At 43.8% G+C, this 24,836-nt stretch overlaps 1 protein-coding gene across 5 annotated transcripts in view; it reads right to left on the reverse strand.

Moving 5' to 3' along the window:
* The window catches only part of Zcchc2 (zinc finger CCHC-type containing 2), a 47,427-nt gene that overhangs the window by 8,283 nt on the left and 14,308 nt on the right, over positions 1-24,836 (reverse strand). For 3 of the 5 annotated variants that reach the window (XM_076941687.1, XM_034513249.2, XM_034513248.2), the window contains exons 3-11: positions 23,575-23,651; positions 21,660-21,731; positions 15,637-15,749; positions 12,178-12,272; positions 9,940-10,023; positions 8,409-8,466; positions 4,651-4,783; positions 3,239-3,303; positions 2,756-2,850 (exon numbers count right to left, since the gene is read on the reverse strand). In XM_076941687.1, the coding sequence (XP_076797802.1) occupies positions 2,756-2,850; positions 3,239-3,303; positions 4,651-4,783; positions 8,409-8,466; positions 9,940-10,023; positions 12,178-12,272; positions 15,637-15,749; positions 21,660-21,731; positions 23,575-23,651 (792 nt within the window). The remainder of the gene's footprint in view (positions 1-2,755; positions 2,851-3,238; positions 3,304-4,650; positions 4,784-8,408; positions 8,467-9,939; positions 10,024-12,177; positions 12,273-15,636; positions 15,750-21,659; positions 21,732-23,574; positions 23,652-24,836) is intronic. The other 2 variants (XM_076941685.1, XM_076941686.1) reach the window with 2 other exon arrangements.

A 24,836-nucleotide genomic window follows, 5' to 3' on the forward strand; every position in this document is an offset into this window, starting at 1 on the left:
CTTAAGTGTCCTTAACCACTAAGCTATCTCTCCAGACCCCAACGTGATAAGCTCCTAAAAGTCTCTGCAGCCATGTCCACAGCTCTTTAGAATGCAGTCATAAGACATGATTTTACTGAGTAATCTAACCTTGTGTTGAATTGGTAATCTTCCTGCCTCATGTTCCAAAGCCCTGGCTGGGACGTCAGGAGTGTGCCACCAAGCCCAGCACTGAGACAGCAGTTCTCAAAGAAAACCTATAGCCTACGGAGCTGAGTGACAGCTCAGCCGCAGACTTCCTGAAGCAGCGAACAGAGGAGCTGTGAGACATTTTCAGTGTGCTCCTTTTTGTATTTCTTAGTTATATGAGTGTGCCACTAGTCATAGGACAAGTCAAAATTTAAAATAAGATTTTAAAAATTAAAAGTGGGCTCAGCAGTTAAGGGCACTGATTGGTCTTCCAGAGGACCCCAGTTCAAATCCCAGCATTCCCACAGCAGTTCACAATGGTCTTTAACTCCAAGATCCAACATTTTCATACAGATACACACGCAGGCAAACATCAATGTACATAAAAGAAAAGTAAATAAATTTTTAAAAGGAGCATGTTTTTTTTAAAAAGATAAGTGATACATGTATTATGATGAAATATTGTTTAGGGAGCTGAAGGACACACTAATCGGAATGACCAAATATCTCAGCCCTAATAACTGTGTACGCTTCATGGGAGGAGCTGTTCCGCAAAGGAAGAAAATAATTTCCAGTTTACTGAATGCTTAAAGGCTATTCTTTGTTGGCACTTTAATATTTCAGAGGAAAATAATGAATGTTTTCTTAGTTTGGGGTTGCATGCATTAGAATAAGACATCAATGAGAAGCTGCCTGAAGTATATGGTACTCATACTCCTGCCCAATAATGTAAATATGAACCGATTAGATATAGACATACATACATATCTACATGTGTATATCTAGATATCGATACACTAAAACAAACAACGGAACAAAAAAACAAAATAAATGAGACAAAACCAACCCAACATAGGATAAAGTTTGGCTTATGCAAAAAGCAATTGCTATCATTAACTTTGAAAGCTAAAGAGACAAAGGGAAAAGGAACTGGATTTTGGATGTTACAAAGCTTGCAATAGCCCAGAGTGTGCTTTTGTAATGCCGGTCAACAAGGACAAGAACTAAAGCACTGAGCACCTCCTCTCTCAGTACGACGTGCTGCTGGCAGGTTCTTCTGTGCAATTCACACCTGGGTGAGATGGGCATTATTCCTGGATTACACATGGCAGCACAACAACTTCAGACAGGCCAGACATCTAAGACACAAGGGACACAGAACTGAGCCATGTGTGGCTCTGACCAATGCCTACATGCTGCTTTCCAGGTCTCTAGGACTGAAGAAGATGAGAACAGCTGTGAGCTCCTGGAAGGAGCAGAGTTCCAGAACAGTGTGAGACCGAAGCTGAGGGCCTCATGGAGGGTGGTGGACAAGGGAGTGACTCAGTTAACTATGCTCTTTGAAGACAAATGTGGAAGCAGTGTGGAGAATGAGACAGGGGACCAGAAGCACGAGGCCCGACAGGAGCGGGTTCTAGTCAGCCACCAGCAGACAGCTTTTGCTGTCAGTGCCATCACCATTTGGAACATAAGACATGAAAGCGCTACAGCATGCCTCTAGACCACATCCAGGTCATCTTTCCCTTCACAGCGGTTTGAAGGAGAATGGCTTCCGCAGGCTCATCTGTTTAAATGCTCAGTCCCCAGTTAGTGCCACCGTTTGGGAAAGATGAAGAGGTGTGGCCTTATTAGAGGAGGCGTGTTGCGTGGGGACGGGAGAAGAGCTCTGAAGTTTCAAGAAGCCCATGCCATTCCAAGTCGGCCCTCTCCACTGAGTGCTTGTGGGCGGAGATGTAAACCTCAGGTACTGCTCTAGGACCTGTACTCGCCAGTCCACCCTTACAATGCTCATACAATCACCCTCTGAAACTGTAAGTCCCAAATTAAATAATTTCTTTTATAAGCTGCCTTGGTCATAGTGTTTTACCATAGCAATAGAAAAGAAAATACAACACAATAAACTGGCACGATCTGTAATTCAGAACAAAATCAGTTTTCTTTCTATAGTGTCTATAAACATCTAATTTAAGAAATACACTCGTTACTTTTGTTGTATTACAATTTAATGCGCTATCAGGACAGTACAATTTAAATAATAATAAAAAAAACGTTTCTGGCATCAGTGGTTAGTCTTAGGTACACACAGAGAATATTTTCCTGGAGGTCTATGGCCTTTGACTTTTCCTATCTTTACAATTAACACTGCAAGCAATAAAACAAAGGAAGCAGCTGATGAACTAGGAGGAGAGAGCTTCTCCATCAGAGGCTCTCAACTCTAAGCACAGAGGACTTAGTGGCCCGCTTTAGAGACAGTAGGTGAATGGAAACTAGATAACCTAGCCTAACACAGCTCATAAAGAACTGTCCTCAAATTATAGAGATGGCAGTACCATTCTAAAATGACTGACTGGAGTATGTTTAGATTTCTCTGAGGGTAGTCCACAGAGCTATAGACAAGACCGCAGACATCAAAACCAGACAGCTCTGCATTGAGACCTTCATCAATTACCTTCAGAGCTACAGGGACTGATTACCAGGACTGGAAACTGTTGTCCATGGCAGGGAGGGGGACACAGCAGCTCAAGTGTCCACTACGCTGCTATCACAGCGACAGACCTGAGGAGCACTGGAGTCCCGGCCCTCTTACCTTTCCCAGGACGGCCGTGAGCAAGCTGAGGAGCAGAGAGTCGGACCCCATTCATTCTGCTCTGCAGTCTGCTCTCAGTTTTCTTCATTTTCTCCCTACACCAAACAGATAGATAGGTAGAAAGAGATTATCAACACTTTTGTAAGCTCCTCTATCAAAAACATTAAAGATAGTAGAACTTAAACCCTTCAGATATTTGTATAATGAAAATCAATTCCAAGGAAGAAAAACCTAGTGTCACCGCTCAGTGTGCTTCTGAGCTCTGTCCCCACAACCAACACATCCTCACAACAGCTTGACTTCTGTCACCTGCATGTGACACTTTCAATTACAATGTTAATCCCCAAACTCAGAAGAGAAATAAAATCATTGGTTTGAGTGTGTGTCTGTGTGTGTGTGCACATACACTAAATACACCCACAGCCGCCATATACTGCTTATCTTTCCTCATTTTTATTGCTGCAAACATGAAATTGAACCTACTTTTCCACTTGTGGCTTCCCTTTCTTCTTATGTACTGAGGATAAGCTCCGTTTTTCAGCAGAGTGCTAGGAGAAACAGAAAAGGAACAGGCCTCAGCTAGGCACAGACTGCTACAGGTACCCTTATTCTAATACCAACACTAAAACAGCATCTTCCCCATTACAGACTAACACATTTTCATTTCCAGCCCACTTCTGAAGTCACCTACAGAAACACTGAAGTGCACATATTCTATGACAAGCAGTTGACATTAATCGTGAGAAAATTGTTCTTTAAATTGGATCTCAGTTTTCTGTTTTTCTGACAAGTATAGCCTCTTCATTTGCACTTTCACCTTCCAGAGTCAACAAGTCCAAAACATACTAAAGATAATTCCACAAGTAAACATGTTCTATGCCTTAAACTCCTGGGCAGCATGCTGGAACCTCACTTTGTTCCACCTTCCTGGGAGACATCCAGGCCGCATTCACTACTTCCCCGAGAGCAGGTTACCACGTGAACACAACCATATACATTAGGACACCACACTGTTACCACTACCTTACTCCATCAGTTACTGTGGGTAAACCTCATACTGGGCCCAACGTACGAAGTGCACCATAGCTTTGCATGTACATATAGGAAAAGAAGGAGACAGGTTTCGACACCACTTAGGTTTTCAGGTACTCTGCTAAGTTCCGGAGATGTTATCGCTGTGAGCAATGGAGACTACTGTCCAAAACATTCTGTGACTGAGTGACTGAATGTGCTACAGGCCTTCACCTAAAGACCGGGTGAATAAAACTGACCTGTTTGTCAAACTTAAAGAGGGTGTGGACATTGGAATAGAGGAAAAGAAATGTGAGGTGGCTTTAAAAAGGAGACTGTTAATCATGACAGTGACAACATACAAAGTCTCAACCTTTAGTTCATAAAAACACACTTGGGTCTGTGTATTGGTCAGAAACAATAAAGTTCACAAATCAACCTTCTAGACAGAACACACTTGTAACCTGAGTTTTCTGCCCAGTATGTGGTAGCAGCACAGCAATCTCCTCCTGGCATAGTCCACTGACTACAGACACAAGCGCAGATAACACTGACTGAACACTATAAGGAACGGTCGGTTTAAAAAACCCTATCATATCAACAAGATAGTGAGACATCCCCCACCCCTGCCAAAAGAAGGAACAATTTAATGAACCCTACAATCAGAATAAAGAGTGTAGGTGTCTTACTGTAGCATTCCTACAACCAACCAAGTAAGTTTTCTAGATACACCTTTTCAGACCTCAGAAGAATTCAATCCTGTGTAAGAATAAAGCTTCCTGCTGAAATGCTTCCTCCCGTCTTACCAGAAATCACCTGACACAGCACTTATTTCTTAGGAAGAATGCTTTTACCACATGGCACCAAAGCCACCCGCCACATACTTGGTCAGCCGAGGACACACGGCATTCTGAGTGTTGGATGGCCGCACAGCCTTGGCTCCTCCAATCCACAATTCCATTTTGTTCTGCGCACTGCATGGTAAGCCCATCCAAGGGAGGACAGCTCGTGGCAACACTGCTCGTAAGAGAAACATAGGACAATGTCAAGTCTGCCCCATAACTTAACCTAGTTTATCATCTCAGTTAAGAAGCTCCTAGTCTCCAGGTTTGTTTGTTTGTTTGCTTTTCTTTGGAGTGTCTAGTGACAGGTGTGTGGAAAAGCACTCTCTCAGAGACAAGCAATCAACAGTCTATCACTGATGCCTGTCCTCACCAAGCAGCCAACAGTCTATCACTGATGCCTGTCCTCACCAAGCAACCAACAGTCTATCACTGATGCCTGTCCTCACCAAGCAAGCAACAGTCTATCACTGATGCCTGTCCTCACCAAGCAGCCAACAGTCTATCACTGATGCCTGTCCTCACCAAGCAGCCAACAGTCTATCACTGATGCCTGTCCTCACCAAGCAGCCAACAGTCTATCACTGATGCCTGTCCTCACCAAGCAATCAACAGTCTATCACTGATGCCTGTCCTCACCAAGCAATCAACAGTCTATCACTGATGCCTGTCCTCACCAAGCAAGCAACAGTCTATCACTGATGCCTGTCCTCACCAAGCAGCCAACAGTCTATCACTGATGCCTGTCCTCACCAAGCAGCCCACAGTCTATCACTGATGCCTGTCCTCACCAAGCAGCCAACAGTCTATCACTGATGCCTGTCCTCACCAAGCAAGCAACAGTCTATCACTGATGCCTGTCCTCACCAAGCAGCCAACAGTCTATCAATCACTGATGCCTGTCCTCACCAAGCAACCAACAGTCTATCACTGATGCCTGTCCTCACCAAGCAACCAACAGTCTATCACTGATGCCTGTCCTCACCAAGCAGCCAACAGTCTATCACTGATGCCTGTCCTCACCAAGCAGCCAACAGTCTATCACTGATGCCTGTCCTCACCAAGCAACCAACAGTCTATCAATCACTGATGCCTGTCCTCACCAAGCAATCAACAGTCTATCACTGATGCCTGTCCTCACCAAGCAGCCAACAGTCTATCACTGATGCCTGTCCTCACCAAGCAACCAACAGTCTATCACTGATGCCTGTCCTCACCAAGCAGCCAACAGTCTATCACTGATGCCTGTCCTCACCAAGCAGCCAACAGTCTATCACTGATGCCTGTCCTCACCAAGCAGCCAACAGTCTATCACTGATGCCTGTCCTCACCAAGCAATCAACAGTCTATCACTGATGCCTGTCCTCACCAAGCAATCAACAGTCTATCACTGATGCCTGTCCTCACCAAGCAACCAACAGTCTATCAATCACTGATGCCTGTCCTCACCAAGCAACCAACAGTCTATCACTGATGCCTGTCCTCACCAAGCAACCAACAGTCTATCACTGATGCCTGTCCTCACCAAGCAACCAACAGTCTATCAATCACTGATGCCTGTCCTCACCAAGCAACCAACAGTCTATCACTGATGCCTGTCCTCACCAAGCAGCCAACAGTCTATCAATCACTGATGCCTGTCCTCACCAAGCAACCAACAGTCTATCACTGATGCCTGTCCTCACCAAGCAACCAACAGTCTATCACTGATGCCTGTCCTCACCAAGCAACCAACAGTCTATCACTGATGCCTGTCCTCACCAAGCAACCAACAGTCTATCAATCACTGATACCTGTCCTCACCAAGCAAGCAACAGTCTATCACTGATGCCTGTCCTCACCAAGCAGCCAACAGTCTATCACTGATGCCTGTCCTCACCAAGCAACCAACAGCCTATCACTGATGCCTGTCCTCACCAAGCAGCCAACAGTCTATCACTGATGCCTGTCCTCACCAAGCAGCCAACAGTCTATCACTGATGCCTGTCCTCACCAAGCAACCAACAGCCTATCACTGATGCCTGTCCTCACCAAGCAGCCAACAGTCTATCACTGATGCCTGTCCTCACCAAGCAACCAACAGTCTATCAATCACTGATGCCTGTCCTCACCAAGCAACCAACAGCCTATCACTGATGCCTGTCCTCACCAAGCAACCAACAGTCTATCACTGATGCCTGTCCTCACCAAGCAGCAGCAAGCGCATGTTTGCCATCAGTGTCATGTGACTGCTTCCCCAGCAGTGCACTCAACAGAGGGACTGCAGAGCCTGGATCATCAAGAGCTACTAAGCAAGAAACTCTACAAATAGGCACATGAAGGATCAGTCTACTGTGACTGGAAACCCCTCACGGCCTAAATAATCCAGAGAATGAAGTTACTAGATATAGACTTTGGGTGTTTAACACTGTTAATACAGGAAAATGGAGGATTCTGCCAAGTCACTGAAAGAACCAAACGTAAAGTCTTCAACTGTAAAGCCAGTATAAGAATTCAATGGATGGGAAACTGAGGAAAAGAACTGATAACAAGTTTGGTCTGAAGAAGATAACACTGCAGAAGAAAAAGATGGAGCATCAAAATGTAAAAGACAAGCGGGGTGTATGAGCAGCCCACTCATAAGGACCGTGGAACTCTTACAAAAAAAAAAAACGGCTCAAGAAAACAGAAAGTAGAGGAGTGTCTGAAGACATAAGCTGAGAACTTTCTAAAACCAAAATATATAAAGTTACAGATTTCAGAAGCACAAGTAATGTAAAACAGCTACAAAGTCCATCACAGACAACTGAGAAAAACTCAAAAGCTCTAGGAGAAAAGTCACCGAAAAAAACAGCACTGAGATTGGATCAGTGAGGTGATGGCTTCAGCCCCAGGATGGAGAAGGGATCTCAGAGAGGAGGAACAAGGGCTGACATAGCAAAGGCGTTCCAAGCTCATCTACAAAGAGAAAACAGTCACCCACAGAATCAGCAAGCGTCCTGATTACAGAAGCAGAAAGCCTGTGGCATTTGAGTGAGGGGCAGTACTAGTAAATTAGAAATCACATAGACAATTTCATCTGCCAGAGACATCAGGTGTCAAAAGATAGACCAGGGGGATGGCCCTCAACAGATGAAAAGTTCACAACTAGAAGATGGTCAGTTACAGCTTCAAAGAGTAGGCAGAAAATAACTGCCAACCAAGAATCAACCAACCTCCCCCCTCCCTCTCTCTCTCTCTCTCTCTCTCACACACACACACACACACACACACACACACACACACACACACACACACCCCTTAACTGCATTTACCATATACAGATATACTGCAGAAAACAGTGCATTCATTTAACAGGGAAACCATCCTAGATGGCTGCTTAGGGACAGGATGGAGCAGAAAGAGACCTGAATGAATGCTGGGAATCAGTGCCACAAATTTAAAACCACAAAGACAATGAGAATGCAGGATGATTGTAACTCAGGAAAAAAGCAATAAATGAAGTTACAGTGCTCCTAAGCCCCTCAGAGTACTTGAGGAATGGCACAAGCACATATTTACATTAGGTTTTAAGAGGTGGAAGATGTACTGTGAACAAACTTCACTGTGTAACTATGAAGGCTGCCGTAAGAGAAGAACTTCCCCAAAAGGCGGCAAGGAGGAGACAGAGGGAGCAGCACGCACAGCAACTGAAACACAAAATAAAACACCCCAGAGCAAAATGGTAGAATCACAGACAACACACATGGGAGAAGCTGACTAAACAGTGACTGAGTTTAAGGTGTACAAAGGCATTTACACTTTAAAAGTTAGATACCTACTTCACAGTGGGACTTTTCCCAGCATGTTTCTTGTGGATGATGGTGTGCTGTAACACATCTAGGGTGGGAGAAAAAAAAGTGAATTAACTTATGACACTATATGCCACAGCAAAGCACTGAAAGGACGCCTGTCCTAAGTGACACAGCTGGGGTGGTCCTGCCCAGCTGTGATCTAGTTCCCAGCATACAGGGCGCTTCCACTTGTCTAGTCCAGGCTGACCTCAAATCCTGCCTCGGGGTGCCAGGATTACAGTGTACACCAAGCTCACAGAAGATACCATACACACCTTCAATTACACAATACACTACTGAATGACTGCAAATGTGCACACCAATCTTACTCAAAATTATGCAAATTTAATGTGAGGGTGTTACTTCTAACTGAATTACTTCAGGTAGAACTATTTCCATTAAAATTTTCAGTATTTTTAAAACTCTACAAGATCACTCTCAAGTTACTCTAAAAAAAGAAATGCTGTATGAGACCCGACTCCCCTTCTTCCCCACAGAAGTTAACTATGACCTAACTTGTTGAAACATTCTAGTGAAAGCTCCATTTTAACTACCTGTGTATATGAGTACATTCATAAACGGGGCTGTGGCAGGTTGAATAAGCTACAAATAAGCTTTATTTTAACTGTTGCCCACAGACACATCACTACTTATTTAAACATTCAGGCAACTCCCTGGTATTTGTCACTACAAACCATGGTGCAGCCAGCACATGGTCTAATTACATAGATGTTGAATCAGCAGGTAGCAGCCATGATCTCCTGCTTCACGGCATCATGCCATGTGGTCTGTGCAAACACGTGTGTCAATTTACATCTAATCTATGGTGTCTGAGCTCCTACTGTCACTATCCTGGGCATCAGACTTGAAAACGGCTCTCTGCTCTGATGAGGGTGCAGTGGTGTCTCCGTCCTTCTTTCCCCTGTCTGAGTGACCCGGGAGGCTGTGTGCTCATCGCCATGAGGGTTCCATTATCCATACGTTTCCTAGCCACACATTTCGCTCACACGCTGGAGTACTTTCTCCTCTGATTCACATCATCACATGATGATTTCACTGACTGATCCACTGTAGGAAAATCCTCCTACTGCAAGCAATTTGTCTTCTTCCTGCCAACACCCTGCTAGTGTCTCATCTGTAGACTGTCTTCTAAGTACCCAGACTCTTTGGTCAGATATTAAGTTCTTGCTAACATAAATCAAACGTATGGTCATGATCCATATTACTGAACAAAATCTTCTCTCCTCTGGATTACACATAAAAACTTTAAATTTTACAAATAGTTGCTATTCTCTTAAAAGCTTTTTACATGATATACAGTGGGAATTGATTAAACTACACTTCCTATAGAAAGCCAATTGTGCCCACACCACTGAGTGAGCAGCCTCTTCTCTGCCCGCTGCTCTGTTTGGTAATGCCATCTCTGACATCCCAATGCCCATGTGTACCTGGGCTCTCTTTCCTTTGTTCTGATCTTGTACCAGTGTGTGCAGACTTAGTCTAGTGACTCTACAATTACCTTCTTCTTGACTTGAAGCTTCTGAGCTGTCTTCTTTTAAGTGTTCTAATATCTTAGAAGTCTTCAGAGAGGACTGTAAGTTATCTGCAGGAAATAATTCAATACTACTAACTCTGGGAAAATTATAATAGTGAGATAAAGAAAATCAGTATAATGATTATCCGTCTGCCCCAAGGAGAGGGAAGAGTTACTAGTAAAAGACTCTTTCTCCAAGGAAGGACCTTCAAGAATGCACAGGACTATCTGAGTGGAGTCCTGGAGTTGGCTATTCTCTCAGGCACCCCAACAAGCGAGTCCCAGCATGGTCACTCAGCAGTGGGGAGTGCCTCTACTATCTTCTGTTACTATTTAAAAGCCTGTACCAGCATGGTGGTGAGGCTGCACTCACTATAAAACCCCACACTTCTGTTTTGTTACCACAGTGATTGTGATCAGCACCGACCCACTGTACATTTGGACAGCAGCGGGTTCTAGACAAGAAGTCCGAAGCTACTTCAGAGTGCAGCACTCTGCTCAGGAGTTACTTATCTGTCAGCATATGGGGCAGTACTCTCTGCTCCAGAGGAACACAAGATGGAGTCATGTTTTTAAAAGTGTGCAAATAAACCCTGACAACACTGTGTTATTCTTCAGCAGAACAACTCACATGTTGACTGCTGACAAGCTTCCCCTCAAGCCACCATGTGGACATTCAGCAGTGTTTCACGTGCTCACTCTTATTTCAGATAAAAGTTGCAAGGCTGCTTAGCACTGCTTGTGAACTGAAGGCCTGGCTAAGCTCTCAAGAGACTCTGCCTTGTGTGTATGTGTACGTCCCAGGTGGGCAGCTTTCCCGAGCATGTTGAGAATCTGGGGGACAAGCTTAACTTTGTTTCAACACCTTTTTGAGATGAGCCATGACTATTAAAAATGCTCACACGTGACTCGGGAAGGAGTCTCCAGAACTCTAAAGTAACCATGACTTTACTAAGTCCTGCCACTACCCAGACATAAATTCAGCCATGGAGTTGTGCACCTTACTCCAGTCAACTAGTCTTCAGAACTGTACTTTTGATCCTACCTGCTAAGTTCTAACATCTAAGGCATGCACATAGACACATGTGTCACTCTAGCAGTTAAACTTTAAAAGCTAAGCACACTGAATAGTCAATTATAATTTTCACCTCTTTTTCTCATACCTCAAATTGAGGAAGCATGTATTTTCTTTTTCCTTTAGGTGTAGAAAAATGACAAATGAAATCAGAAGGAAAGATTTAAAGAAAAAAATGTTCCTCAAAATACTGGCTGTGGTTAAAGCGAGTGGAAATCACCTATGGAACATATCAGCCAAATAAAAGCCGGGCTGAAGAGAGCGGTGCAGTACTGAACACGAGACAGGAGAGATGAACACTGAAAACAGGAAAGCAACAACACACAGAAACAAGACTTGGAAAATGTCCTGAGGACGTCACATTTTCAGTCTGGTATTGACCAGTGTGATTTGGAGGGGCAGTGATAGCAGGGGAGGCAGAGACACCACAACAGTGAGCTAGCTACAGGGCTCCAGGAAGAGCTGAGCTCTCAAGCAGCTACATCCTAAGGGGCCCAGGGAAGCTCAAGGACTTTAATCAACAGCAGGGTGTCTCACCAAACTTTTCAAGTGTTTATCAGAAGAGTAACAACAGTCCCAGGATAAGGTAGAGTCTATGTAAACAGTGGACTTTTGTAGATGGCAGACCATGAACAAAACAAAGCCTATCTGAAAATGACAGAAAGGATGGGCGGTACAAGGAAAGCACCCCTGCCTGACAGAGGCTGGTCTTTAGATGCTGCTGTGCAGAGGACAGGATGCACATGGGTAAGGAATTAAAAAGTCAGCAATGGAGGGTCCTATGGGAGTAAGGGATGCTGCACATCCTGCCCCATTGCCACCAACCTCTCAGCTCTGTACACCTGCTCTGCCAAACACTTGGAGGGCTAATTTTCTCCTGGGACCAGTCTACATGGTTCTAGTCCCCTTTCTGTATCATTATCTTTTAAGGTGCAGTGTAAAGTTCATTAAAGAAGCTAAATATTTCTTAATTGCATGTCTCTATTCCTTAACTTTTAAATAAATACACTTTTTTTTTGTTTGAACAACAGGATGGCACAGAAAGACACGAAAACCAAACAACAAACAAACCCCATAAAAAACAAAAAACAAACCAAAACAAACAAAAACATTTGCCAGATCTCCACAGAGGAACAGAAGCCACTTACTGAAACTGTGTTGAGACTCCGATGATATCGACCGAAAAAAGCTGCGTACTTTGTGGCTCTGAAGGAAAGCCTGGGGCGAGGTTGAAAACAGATGCCTGTGTGAGGAGAAAGGAAGAAATGTCACGTCAGTAGCCAGCAGCCACATCTGTAGTGGCAGAGGAGGATGGGGGCGAATGAAGGGGGTGGCCAAACCTTTCCCCAAAGAAAGCATTGTTTTCTACTGTATTTCTGCAGGAGTGGGAAAACTTCAACAAAATCCATTTGCAAGAATCTACCAAAAAGATTTATTGTTTATGGGGAAGTTTCAACTTGACAAAAAACCAAACAGAAATATTCTTTCAGCTGTTTGCTTAGACGGCTCAAAAGCTGCCTTTGCACAGAGAATCCCTGCAAGCCTTCCTCTTCCTCACACATCCACTGTTCGTCATATGGCTGCTCTATCACAGACCTCCTCATGTTGGGAGAGGCTGAGGATTTTGAAATGTTGAAGATTCTGGAAACTGGGAAACACGGGGACAGGTTCCTACCACACCGTCAGGCTGATAAATAGGCATCATATCAGGCTCCTAATGTAAGATCCTACAGGAAGTGCTGGGAATGGAATTTCCTACCCTTACACAATTGGGAAAGAAATTTACCACCAACCTATGTCCCCAGCCTCCATTTTACTTATTTTTCCTAATTTAAATTTTGAGACAGGGCCTCAGTAATAGTGCAGAATTGCCCTGAACTCCTGTAGCCCAAGCTAGCCTGGGTGATTGTAGGTCTGTGCCTCTAGGACCAGCTTTATTTAGATTCTCTTTTCAATGTCCAACTACTAGAATTCAACAAACAAACGAAAACCCTATTCTAAGTACTTTTCTGGAAATGGTCTCATGTTGTCCATCTTGTCTTGACCTCCTGAGCTCAAGTCATCTTCCCATGTCAGGGCCCTGGTGCTGAGACCTATAGGTCACACCATCATGTCCAGTTTTTATAAACAATTCTGAAATAAGAAGTGGCATAACATTCCAAGTTTCCTTTTCCTACATGGCTACTGAGCTATCCCTGACAGTTAAACAACAGTCTGGAAAGAGATAGATGAGACACAAAACAAAGACTGAGCTGAAGTAACATCTGAAATTCTATTTCAACCATCATGGCTAAACAACACAAAAGACAAACTGTTAATGCTAATTCACATTCCACTCAAAGAGCTAAGACATGCACATACATCTAAACACACGATCTCACACATTAAGCTGCTAAGCCTTACAGGACGACAGAAAGGCAACTTTAAGCCACGAGGCAACCAACCACCTATCAAATCAGCTGAACCGGGCCTCCAAGCGTGGCTGGCTGCGGAAGGCCCTGCCTGGAGCAGGCAGCACTCTGAATAAGACAATCTTACTATTTCAGGCAGTACGCCAATTTCAAATAATCTTTCCTCAGCAATTAACTTAAATCTGGAAATGTTTTAGGCCAAAATGGTATATTTTTCAACACTAGAGAAACACTGGGTTACAGAGCAGATGGGACAGAATATGAAGTCCCTGACAATGGTTTAAAGATGGATATGTTGGTGCTATCTAGACTCTCAGTACTTGCAAAATAGAAGCATAAGGAATAGCTATAAGTCTGAGGCCACTCTGGTCTTCACAACAAGCTCCAGGCCAGCCAGGACTATGCTATATGACAGTTTCACAGCACAACCTGAGGATTCAATGTTTGATTTGGGAGGTAACTGAACTGCAGATCTGTAATTTTAGGCAAAGAAAATATTAAAACATCAACAAAAATTATCTGGGCAAGAGGGATCTATTCTTTCTCTTCTGAATTTCCACATGGCCTTCACTGAATAAATGGCATTATCACAGAAACCACGCACTACCCAAAGAAACATTATCGATTACTTAGTTAAACTTAGGAAGCTGCATCCCACTTCATGTTCACTGGGTGAAGTGGGTGTCTGCAGGGGCAGCCATTCGGGGCTCCATCTCATTCCAGTCCTTTGTTCCCACAGTAAACTCTGGATTTTGTGACACAATGGCAATGCATCCATTTCAGATTTCTGCCTATCTCTATCTCAGAGCAACCATGCCTTCCCCATCCTGGGCCACACTGATCCTAAGAACTCTGGAAGCCTGAGGAGTTTCTGTTTATAATCTAAAGGCAAACCAGGAGTCCTGCTTATGACCCGAGCCACACAGTCATACTTTCACTTAGCTCTTTTTAATGACTGAATTTCCAGTAAAACATCAATCGCTTCTTTAGCAACTGGGAGGGGAAAAGCCGGGATGTCCAACATGATAAGCAACTGCTCCACCCCAGGATCTGTGTCTTAGCAGACTCCATGGCACCCTCTCCCAGCACTGCCTGTTCTACACTACCAGAATCATTTACCCGTCCCCCCTCCCAATTCAGTTTAGATGCTCACTTATCCAAAACTGAACAACTTTCCCCAAACCCCTTCCTTGCCTTACCCTGTTTTACCTAGGAAACCTCTATTCAGGACAAATGCAGCCACTCACTTTGTTTACACTTGGACTGGAACTGCTGAAAGGACTTCTTTTAGATGAATGCAACAGGGGAACGGATGTCATTATGAATGAACTAACCTGAACCTCAGGTTGGTCCATTCTGGGCAGCTCCTCAGTTCCCTTCACTGGGCTATCTAGCCCCTTAGCCTTTGTAGGTGCTGGATTTTATTTTGTTTTAAAGACATGCCTTACTACGTGGACTACACTGGCCTGGGTCCCAGTGCTAGGATGAACACTACAGAACTGTAAGCCCTTCCTCTCCGCACTGGTTCCTTTACCTTCAATCCTCCTGTCTTATGTGAGTCATATGTCAGGTATGATATAGAGACACCTTCCCAGTTCCCATCACAAAACAGGTAAGCTTGTTTATACACACATTCTCCAAGTTGAGAGGAAGAGGAAACGATGTATCACCCATTACCTGTACCGCCTTGACCCCTGCACGTGCAGGAGTGAACACAAGGACACCATATTTAACCATCTAAGCAATACATATTTTCCCAAGGGTGCAACAATTTCATGAGGGTAAAGACCTGACCTTAAGCAGCAGCACTGGGCTCCAAGAAAGCAGAAGGAAGTAAACAGGTGCTGGGTAATGTCTCTCCCCCCCCCCCCCCCCCATATCAACCTCATCTTACTGGGTTACTTAGTCTCTCCCAAGCCTAGCTAGTGGACAAGAATGTCCTTTATAAAATTTCAAGAAAAAAACAAAGCAAAACAAAACCCAAAACCAACCAACCAAACAAAAAACCTGAGGTTTACCTCATGATCCTTCCTGGTTAAAAGGAACCAGCCCTATGCTGTTAGAGAAGCAGGAATACAATGACAGACAGAGTTGCTGCCTTCTGTGGGCCGAGAGCTGCCCAGTACCAGAGTTCACCTCACAACCCCCCTCAACAGTCTGTGCTAGCACCTGAAGCCAAGGGGCCGAGGCTGTTACCTTAGGATGGGCTCCAGGTCAGGGTGGCGCCGCTCCTCCCTCCTTAGAGAACCCTGATTCAGGGCTTTTAAGATGGTCTTGTCAAAACTCTCAGAAGAGAATTCCTTTGGAAGCTGCAAGAGAAAAAAGCACAATATCCAATACTAAAATTTTACATGCTGAACAAACATAAACAAATGTAAATGCCTTCTTTCCAAGGCACCAGGCTCAAGTTATACAGGTCTGCCTGTAGGAAGCCAAAGTATACTGGAAACCCATGTATTCAGCATGCCTACGGTGTATAGCACACAAATCTCACACGCAAGCCCTCCTCCCCATTTGAGGGGGCCTTTATACAAAGCTTCAAGGTGAACTTAGCATTCTGCATAGTACGGCTGGCACTTTAAACCTGGGACACTGTCTCTATTTTATCAGTTCTGTGCTTCCTTCCTGCTCCTCACACTTCAATCTCAGGCAGTGGTGGACAATTAAATGTCATCTGCCAAATAAAAAACCAAGATATGGAAGCTGGTCAACTCCTTGCAATTTTATTTACCCATCAGAGCTGGTGAGAGTTCACTCAAGGTTAAAAACTTGAGTTCAATTCCTCAAGCCCAGGAAGAGTGGGCATGGAGAAGGGACTCTTCAAAGGTGCCTCTCGCCTCTACATGTATACACACACTGTACCTCCTATGCCCATATGAAAAAAACAAAACAATCAAAACATTCATCCGAGTTTTTCTCAACATGGTGAATGTGTGCTAAAGTCTGTAGGAAACTTCTCATCTGGCCAAGAAAAAAAACTTAAACAAAACTTTTATCATATTATTTAACTTGTTTAATTAAAAAATATTCCTAAAAAATGGATTATAAAACTAACATTTTCAAGAATTCAGTTTTGACTTTATGACAAACTTCTGAATTACTGTCACTTTCACTAAAATCCAGAATAACGATAAAACTAGAGTCACATTGTCTATTTTTTTATAAAAACAATCTATATGATTTGATCTGCCCCCAGAGCAAAGGTGGCAGCACTCATGTCAAGCACAGGGAGCATGGCACGGGGATGTTTGGTCAGTCTGCTAATCCATCTGGGGGGATCAAAAAGCCAGCGGCACCCACACCCTCACTATGGAATCATGTCCTCCACCCACCAGCCTGGAGAATATTTCCAAATGGACATTACTTATTTCAACAACGACACTCTGACATGAGCATTTTAATAGATTTCTGACACTGTTTTTTTTAGTAGTTTTGAACATGATTTTCTTTATTTAGTATGTATAGTGCATGTACATATGAGATATATATGTATGAACGTGTGTATGCAACTGTATGTACAAGCGTGTGGAGGACAGAAGGTGACACGAAGTGTTTTCCATGTCATCTTTTGAGATAGGGTCTCTCCTCCATGAACTGCCCAGAGCTGCCAGTGCTTTCAGGGGATCCACCTATCCTTCAACACTGCAGTGCAGGGCTACGGACATGGCTGGCCACACTCAGCTTTTACACGGATGCTCTTGCGTATGTGGCAAACATGCTGCCTCCTCAGTACCCTAATTTCTATGGAGTATGTATATGTTGACAGAGAAAACCAGACATGTTTGGAAAAGATGTGCATTTCAAATTTTGAAACAATGATAGTCGCTTTACATAACAGGACTATACCACACAAAGTACCACCAAATCAATGATCAAGGTCACATTACGGGGTTGAGAGCAGACATGCAGTCATCAGTATGCAATCTAGTTTATTTCCATGTTGTTTTTCTCTTCATTTTTCAAGGTTCACTTAGCTGGAAGGAAACTTATTTGCTGAAAATAAAGCTTTGCAGTATGTGTTTTATATCCTCTGTAACATGGGATCTTTCCTCTTTGGCCAGTTTAGTTGTGACAGATCCAGCCTCCCATGTCCTCTGTACAACCTTAGAGTAATGAAAGATTTTATAGCTAGATACAAGCTTCTCTTTAAAAACAATCATAAAGCCTAATGTGCAACCATTTATCTTTATTTAGTCTTTTTTATTAATAAAAAGGTTGCAAGGATACACTATTGATCCACAACAGGGAGCTGCAGTCTTCACCTGAAGGAGTTTCCTAAGAGTGTCAGCAGCACTTAGCGGGGAGTGGCCTTATTTGTAACCATCTTACCCCCTGTTGCATGGCTCTGGGCCTTGCCTGGAGGTCTGGACACCATCACTGACATCACCTCTCATTCATCAATTGAGTTCCTGAGAACTTCATCAGCCACCTTGTCCTAGGCACTGACAACCTGCAAAGACTCAGAAGCTTGGCTACAACTTGCTCACCATGACCCTGGCACCCAAGGATCTTGTGGAACACAACAGTGTTCAGATACATTGATGAGGCTTCTCTCCATGTTCATGAGAGCCCATATCCCTTTCCTTACTTCAGGAAGTAGGGCACAATGAGGCAGGCCCTCACTGAAGAAGTCCTTCACTCTGAAAAGGGGATAGGCAGGCTTTCTTTCTTTCTTTCTTTCTTTCTTTCTTTCTTTCTTTCTTTCTTTCTTTCTTTCTTTCTTTCTTTCTTTCTTTCTTTCGTTTTTCAAGACAGAGTTTCTCTGTGTAGCCATGGCTGTCCTGGAACTTACTCTATAGACCAGGCTGGCCTCGAACTCAGAAATCCGCCTGCCTTTGCCTCCCAAGTGCTGGGATTAAAGGCGTGTGCCACCACTGCCCAGCAAGGCTGTCTTTCTTACTCATTCATTGTCTTCAAACATTCATTGTCTTCAATACAATTGTGATGTCAACACCTTGAAGAAAGCCAGGTTGCCACCTCTCCACACTTGGAGGGATGCTTGGGCTTGAAGGCCATGAAGAGACCACTGAAATACTGTCATCTGCACCACAAGGTCCTGGTTTGGTTTCCTAGTACACATTACGCTAGATCCAGCCTTGTCAGTCTTACACATTCGCTCTGGGGGCTCGAAAGCAGACTCCACATGCATGGAGTACTTTCCTTTTCATGATTAGAAATGGCCAGGTCTGGTTTGATTAAAATGTCTCAATCTAGAAAGTGTGCAGCACAGCTCCACAAACAGCTCACAGGATGCACACTAGAAGTGTGTCAGCAGTTGCTCCGCTCTATGTTACGACAGTGAGCTTCTGGAACATACTCTAGAGGCTGCAGTACACTCCTGAGAAAGTGAGTATCTATACTGTATCCTGTGTTGTCATTTATAAAACTCCCTACAGCATACAGTCCATCCCACTCAACAAGGCAGCAGACATCCAAACTCCTACTTGGTTCCCAGGTACTGTTTCAGGAACTGCCGATACAGCAGTGAAGGAGAAGTAAAAACTCAGAGCTGATGTGGTCATATGAAAAACAGACTGGAAGGGGCCAGAACATGGAGGGTAGAAGCCATTGTTCTCACAAAGAGAAAACTCAACAACCCCAACCTCAAACCTATGTTCTGAAAACCCTCACAGAGTTCAACACTGCCCAGCACAGCACCATATAAACAGGTGCTCAGGACAGTTCTGCTCCCATTTCTATAACATTAAAGATGCAGGCAGTCAGCCTCAAGAATAGTTAACAGAGGCAATCCATTTTTAGGAAGACAGTGTGGATTATTACAGATAAGAGTGGAGGTCATGCACTTAAGAAAAAATGCTTCAGTCACCTGCTGACTAAGCTGAGGGTCAATTCCCACGGCCCTGAAGAATGAGAAGGCATTTGGGGCTTTGTTGTTAAGCATTTAGCTTTTATGTAATCTGTCAGGACAGCACTGTGAAGCTTAGGGGGAAACCCCAAGGAAGGCATGCGCTAGACGGCAGGCAGAGCCTTGCAGTGGGCTCTGTTGCGAGGACAGACATCACACAGAGGTGGACATCAAATAACCTGGCCTTGACGGGGGTGGGGGGCAGTGTCTGGCTCCACAAAGAACTCCAGCCCTCTCTCTGCACCTCTGGAGCTCAGTCTCCAGCACTAGGATTGTGGCCCCAAAGAAGACGGAAGAAAAAAGGAGACAAGTGCATCCTGTTCCAAATCCAAATGGTGGGTGATCAGAACTGCTTATTCAACTCACAGTAAGTGCTGGTAAATGTATCTATCAAGATACAAGAGAGTCAGTGATAAGCAGAAGAGATTCGGAAATGTATGCAAAGAGCAGAGGCAGACCCAACCCACTCGCTCAACCATCAGAAGGCTGTGAGGGCCATCTCCCTGCTGTAATGTGGCCTGGCTCTCAGCCTCAGGCAGGGCTCTGACATCTTTGTTCCCCTGAGCCATGCTCATCATGCCAGCCCTTCTACTGCAGCATTCTCCCTCATCACACCGCCTAGGACTGAGAGGAGGATCACAGGCCTTGGTGACTAGACATGAAGGAAGCTCACTCCATCTTTACAAGCAGGGGATCAGTATATGAATAGTTTAGAGAGTTGTCAGCCCTTAACAGAGAGACTCCAGAAACCAAGAGTAAAACCCCTAACGGCATTTTTGCTATACCTAAAGCAGTGCCTTATTCAATCACTATCAAAGGAGAGAGAGGAAACCTTGGCACGCACAGCTCTAAATGGGATGTCTCCATCAAAGCCCTCCCTCCCCTAGGAGGTCAGGGACCCTGTGGAAGCGGAGGCAGAAAGAGGCTAAAGAGTCTAAGAGCCAGAGCGGATGGAGGACACCAGTAGAATGAGCAAGGGTCCTGCGATCTCAGAGACTGAAGCAGCAGCCTCGGCAGCCCCAGGAGTTCTCAGTTTATAGACTGGACGCCTGGTGTGACAGCAAACAGGCCTCTGACTCCTGTGCCTTGGGCTCGGTTCCTTCTGCTGGGTTGCCTTGTCCAACTTCAATATGGTAGTTTTTGTTTTATCTTATTATATTTTTGTTAATGTTTTACTGCTTCTCTTAGAAGCCTATTATCTTCTAACGAGACACACAAAAAAGAGTAAATTTGGATGGATGGAAAAGGAGATGGTCAGAAACTGGGGAAGCTGTATACAAGAAAAAAATTCTGTTTTTAATAAAAAGGGAGAAACAAGCGGGGGAGAGAGAGAGGGATAGAGAAAGGGAGGGAGGGAGGGAGGGGGAGAGAGAGACAGAGAGAGAGATGAGAGAGAGAGATGAGAGAGAGAGAGAGAGAGAGAGAGAGAATGAATTCAGTTTAAAACAAGCCATAGGAAAAGAACCTATTCAATTGCCTGGATCTAGGCCAACTACCAAATCCACCAAATCAACGCTCTGACAGCACGTCAAAGTGTCTGTCAGAGAACCAGCCTCCAGAACTCTGCTGGAAGCTGACAGACTGCTGAAAATCAGTCCCTTGTAGAGTTAAGAATCAACAGACACACAAATGATCTGAACAGACACACAAGGTAAATCCCAGCAAAATCTTCCAATCAGGTGCTTTGTAATGACACTTTCACACAAAGCCTGGTAACTGAATTAGGACTACTTCCTATTTCTGGATTTTTCAGTTTATTTCCCTGTCAACAATGAACTGTGAAGTATTTGCTTACTGAGCAACAGTAATTTATTGACCACACAGATGTAGTTCCCCCTTTTACAATGTCCTTGTTTTTTCAATTACACCCGATTAGTAGACTTTACTCAAGGGAACAGGTAAGGATGTGCAGAAAACAAACCTGCTGAAGGTAATCCCACGATCTTCGAGGTCCCGATAGTATTAAGACCCTGCTGAAGGTAGGGTGGGAGAAGGATGAACTCCAAGGAAGGAGCAAGGTTCAAGAAGAGGAGAACATCACTGTGTTAGGAACCATAGGAGAATCAGCCTCGTGTCTCTGCAGACGCTGTCTGGGGCAAGAGCCTCTATAAACATCCACCAACAAGAACAGCTCTGCAGAGGGCTAAGAATAGGAACCCATTTTCTAAAGCGAATTCTTCTGCCACTTACGCTGGTCACAAGGTAAGAAGATACCCAGTGTAACACTTTCTACATCTCATATTCATTCCGAGTCTGGAGTTAACCTATGTGTGTTTTAATTTTCTTGGTGATTGTCTTGACATTGAATCTCTATAGCATATACAAATCTTAACAACAAAATCTATAATTTTACCTTCAGTAGAAATTCCTGTAGCTCTTGGTGGGTTTTTGTTACTGTTGTGACTGAAAGGTCAGACCAATTTACCTGATTTAAGAAAACACACATATTATATGGTTATTGCTTAGGCAGGAACTGGCTGGGGAAAAAGCCATGTGTAAAACCAAAGGCCTTAAACTTAGGATTAGCAATCAGAGATACAAAGTTCATCTAGCACTGCCTCTCACGTCTCTGACAGTCTACTCAAAATGCTTTCCAGTAATTCTTTTTAAATTGTATTTTTTTAAAAAGCAGTATTAAAATATAACTGTTTTGGTTATTTTCAGGAATTACTTTTTCAGGAATGTCTTGCTTTTTTGGTTAAGTACAAAAATGATATTATGACGGGGTAGATCCAAAGACTGCAGTCCTGTCTCCTGACGCTCACTAAGAGTACAGTTAAAGAGGAGCAGAGTGAGGGAAATTTATCTTCTCAAAAGATTTCACTTTGATTTCAGATGTTTTAAGTCCTAGCAAGATGCTTGGGCAAGCATGATTACCTGCATTTCCAGATGAAGAAAATGAGGTAAGCGTGACCCAGAAGGAACAGGGCCTAAGACTGCACTCAGCTGTGCTGCTCTGCCTCCTGGATCCTTAGAATCCTGTGGACTTTAACTTCTACTGTACAACTGTAAAATATGTGATGCTTTGAGATATGCTAATATTTGAGTCTTATCATTAATCATATCACCTTTAATGTAATTTTTAAATGCATAAAAATGCTATGTAGCAACCCTTATTTTTAAATAAGGTACATTTTTAAACAAAAAATATCTACCTGGGGCAAGTGGATACAGGAGTAGACATGACAACTGAAGTCTGAGTTCAGTCGCATGTCAGCATCACATAAAACCAAACAAATGTGTAAGAATTTCTACCAGTCTTTACTTCAAAGATGGAAACTAGGGCCTGAAACAAGAGTAGCTGGTGTTAAGAGGCTCTCCAGAGAGGAAGCATTTGAGCCAGATGTTAGCTGCTTTGGTCCAGGGTACGGAGAAAGGTCTTAGAGAAGAGCTGTGAGTTCCAACAACTAAAGGAGAAGCCAGCATGCCAAGTTTTAAGGGCAAAGAGCCAAATATCCCAAAAGTGAGACACAGGGAAACTGGAAACAGAAATCAAAGTCAAGGATTTTTCTCCTTCAAAGTAGAAGTTTTGAAATTCATTCAACAAATGTACTGAGCAAGGCAGACATTATAGGACAGCAGGGATGAGGATGCCCACTTCCATAAGACGCTCAGTTCAAGGATCTGTGGAAGCTATTGTGGTAGTAATCTGCAGAGGGTGAGAAGTCTTCAGGAGCGTGGGACAGCTAGAACGTGGTCAGTGGTGCTGTGGGAACCCTGGCCTCACTGCAGGCAGCCTCAGAGCATCTGCGATGCAACCGCACAGGGCCCAACAGTGAAGCTGCAGCAGTGGTAAGCAGGTACAAGTAACAGAACCAGACAGGGCGGGGCCTGAGGGTCACAGCCAACAGATGACAAAGCCACACAGCAGGGAAGAAAAAGCCCATGAGCAGTCAGGAAAGGAATACCAGGACAGGGAAGGCCAGTGGTCTGCAGACACTTATGAAATACTTACTTTTACTTTTACTTTTAAAAGACACATCTTACACCATGCATTTTCAATAGTTTTCCCAAGTTCAAGGTTCTTACTTGTTTTTAAAAATTGCCATCTATTTATCATCTATCTACCTACCTATTATACCTATATCTATCTTTCTATCTATCACCTATTATCTATGTATCATGTGTCTATCTATCAATCATCTATCATCTATCTATCTGTCTGTCTGTCTGTATGTCTGTCTTTTTGTTCGTTCGACTTTGCTGGCAGCTCTTGGACAGGTCACATATTGTAGAGAATGACGGACTGTGGGGTGAGAACAGCTTACTTTGAAAGTGTACTCCCAGTACTTGTCAGCCCTTTTTCGCTGGACTCCTTTCAACATTATCTTCTCAATGTGGACAGCTGAAAGAAAAAACACATATGCTGACTTGTATCAGAGATCACACACATGTTCAGTTACCTAAAGTAATCCGATAACTTGACAAATGCCAGTAATTATGCTGCTTAATCGTTACAACTGGTCTTACCTCATGAAAAACTTGATACATAGCAATATGCCACGCAACCATGAGGGATGCGTCCTACGTGTGTCAGGATGCTGAGTATTCACGTCAAGCAGTCAGCACCAAAACATCAATCAATCAATCAATCAATCAATCAATCAAAAGATGTCTTAGTGAAGACTGTTTTCTAAAGAATAATAATAAAAATTCTTATTCAAATTAGCAGTTCGGGATGAGCTAAATATGTATAGCCCATTCAAGTTTTGTATATATAATAGTAATAATTTAAAAAATATCTAGTTTTTTGTTTTTTATTTGTACATGTATGAGTATTTTGCCTGCATGTATACATGTGTACCACATACATATCTGGTCCCCACAGAGGCCACAAGGGGACTTTGTATCTCCTGGAATGGGTAAAATGTCCTATAAACTGATCACTGAAAGAAACCATAAAGACTCGCTGTGAAAGAATGTACAGTTTACTACTACAGGTGAGACAGTGGACACGAGGCAGAAAACACGAGAACAAGCTCTCCACACAGATACAGTCTATCCATGAACGAAGTAAACATGAACGAAGTACACATGAGTATTCATGAACTTAGTAAACCAAGCAAGCAAGACCTCGGCGACTCACTTTACAGCTCCTTCACCAAGTTGTCATAGAAAAGAAATCAAGTTGGGAAAAAGAAAGGGGGAGGGAGGAAGAGGAAGAGGAGGAAGAAGAGGAGGAGAAAGAGGAAGAGGAGGAAGAAGAGGAGGAGAAAGAGAAGAGGAGGAAGGGGAGGAGGAGGAGGAGGAGGAGGAGGAGGAAGAAGAGCAGCAGGAGAAGGGTGGCATCCAGTCTGAAAAGGTCACCTCTACAAACTACTACAAGGATTTGAAGACAAGCAGACTGCTGCTTGGGGTGTCCAGCAGGTACAACACTTACTGGATGCTGAGGCTGCACCATCAGAGGCTGACAGGAATGTGTTCGACAGTGATGGCAGAAGAGGCTGGGAGAGCAATGCCATGGGACTGTGGTGGGGATGGAGAGGAGGGGAGGGGAGGGGAGGGGAGGGGAGGGGAGGGGCGTTCCTTC

This window comes from Arvicanthis niloticus, chromosome 10, assembly GCF_011762505.2.
Source record: "Arvicanthis niloticus isolate mArvNil1 chromosome 10, mArvNil1.pat.X, whole genome shotgun sequence".
In the NCBI taxonomy this organism is placed as follows: Eukaryota; Metazoa; Chordata; class Mammalia; order Rodentia; family Muridae; genus Arvicanthis; species Arvicanthis niloticus.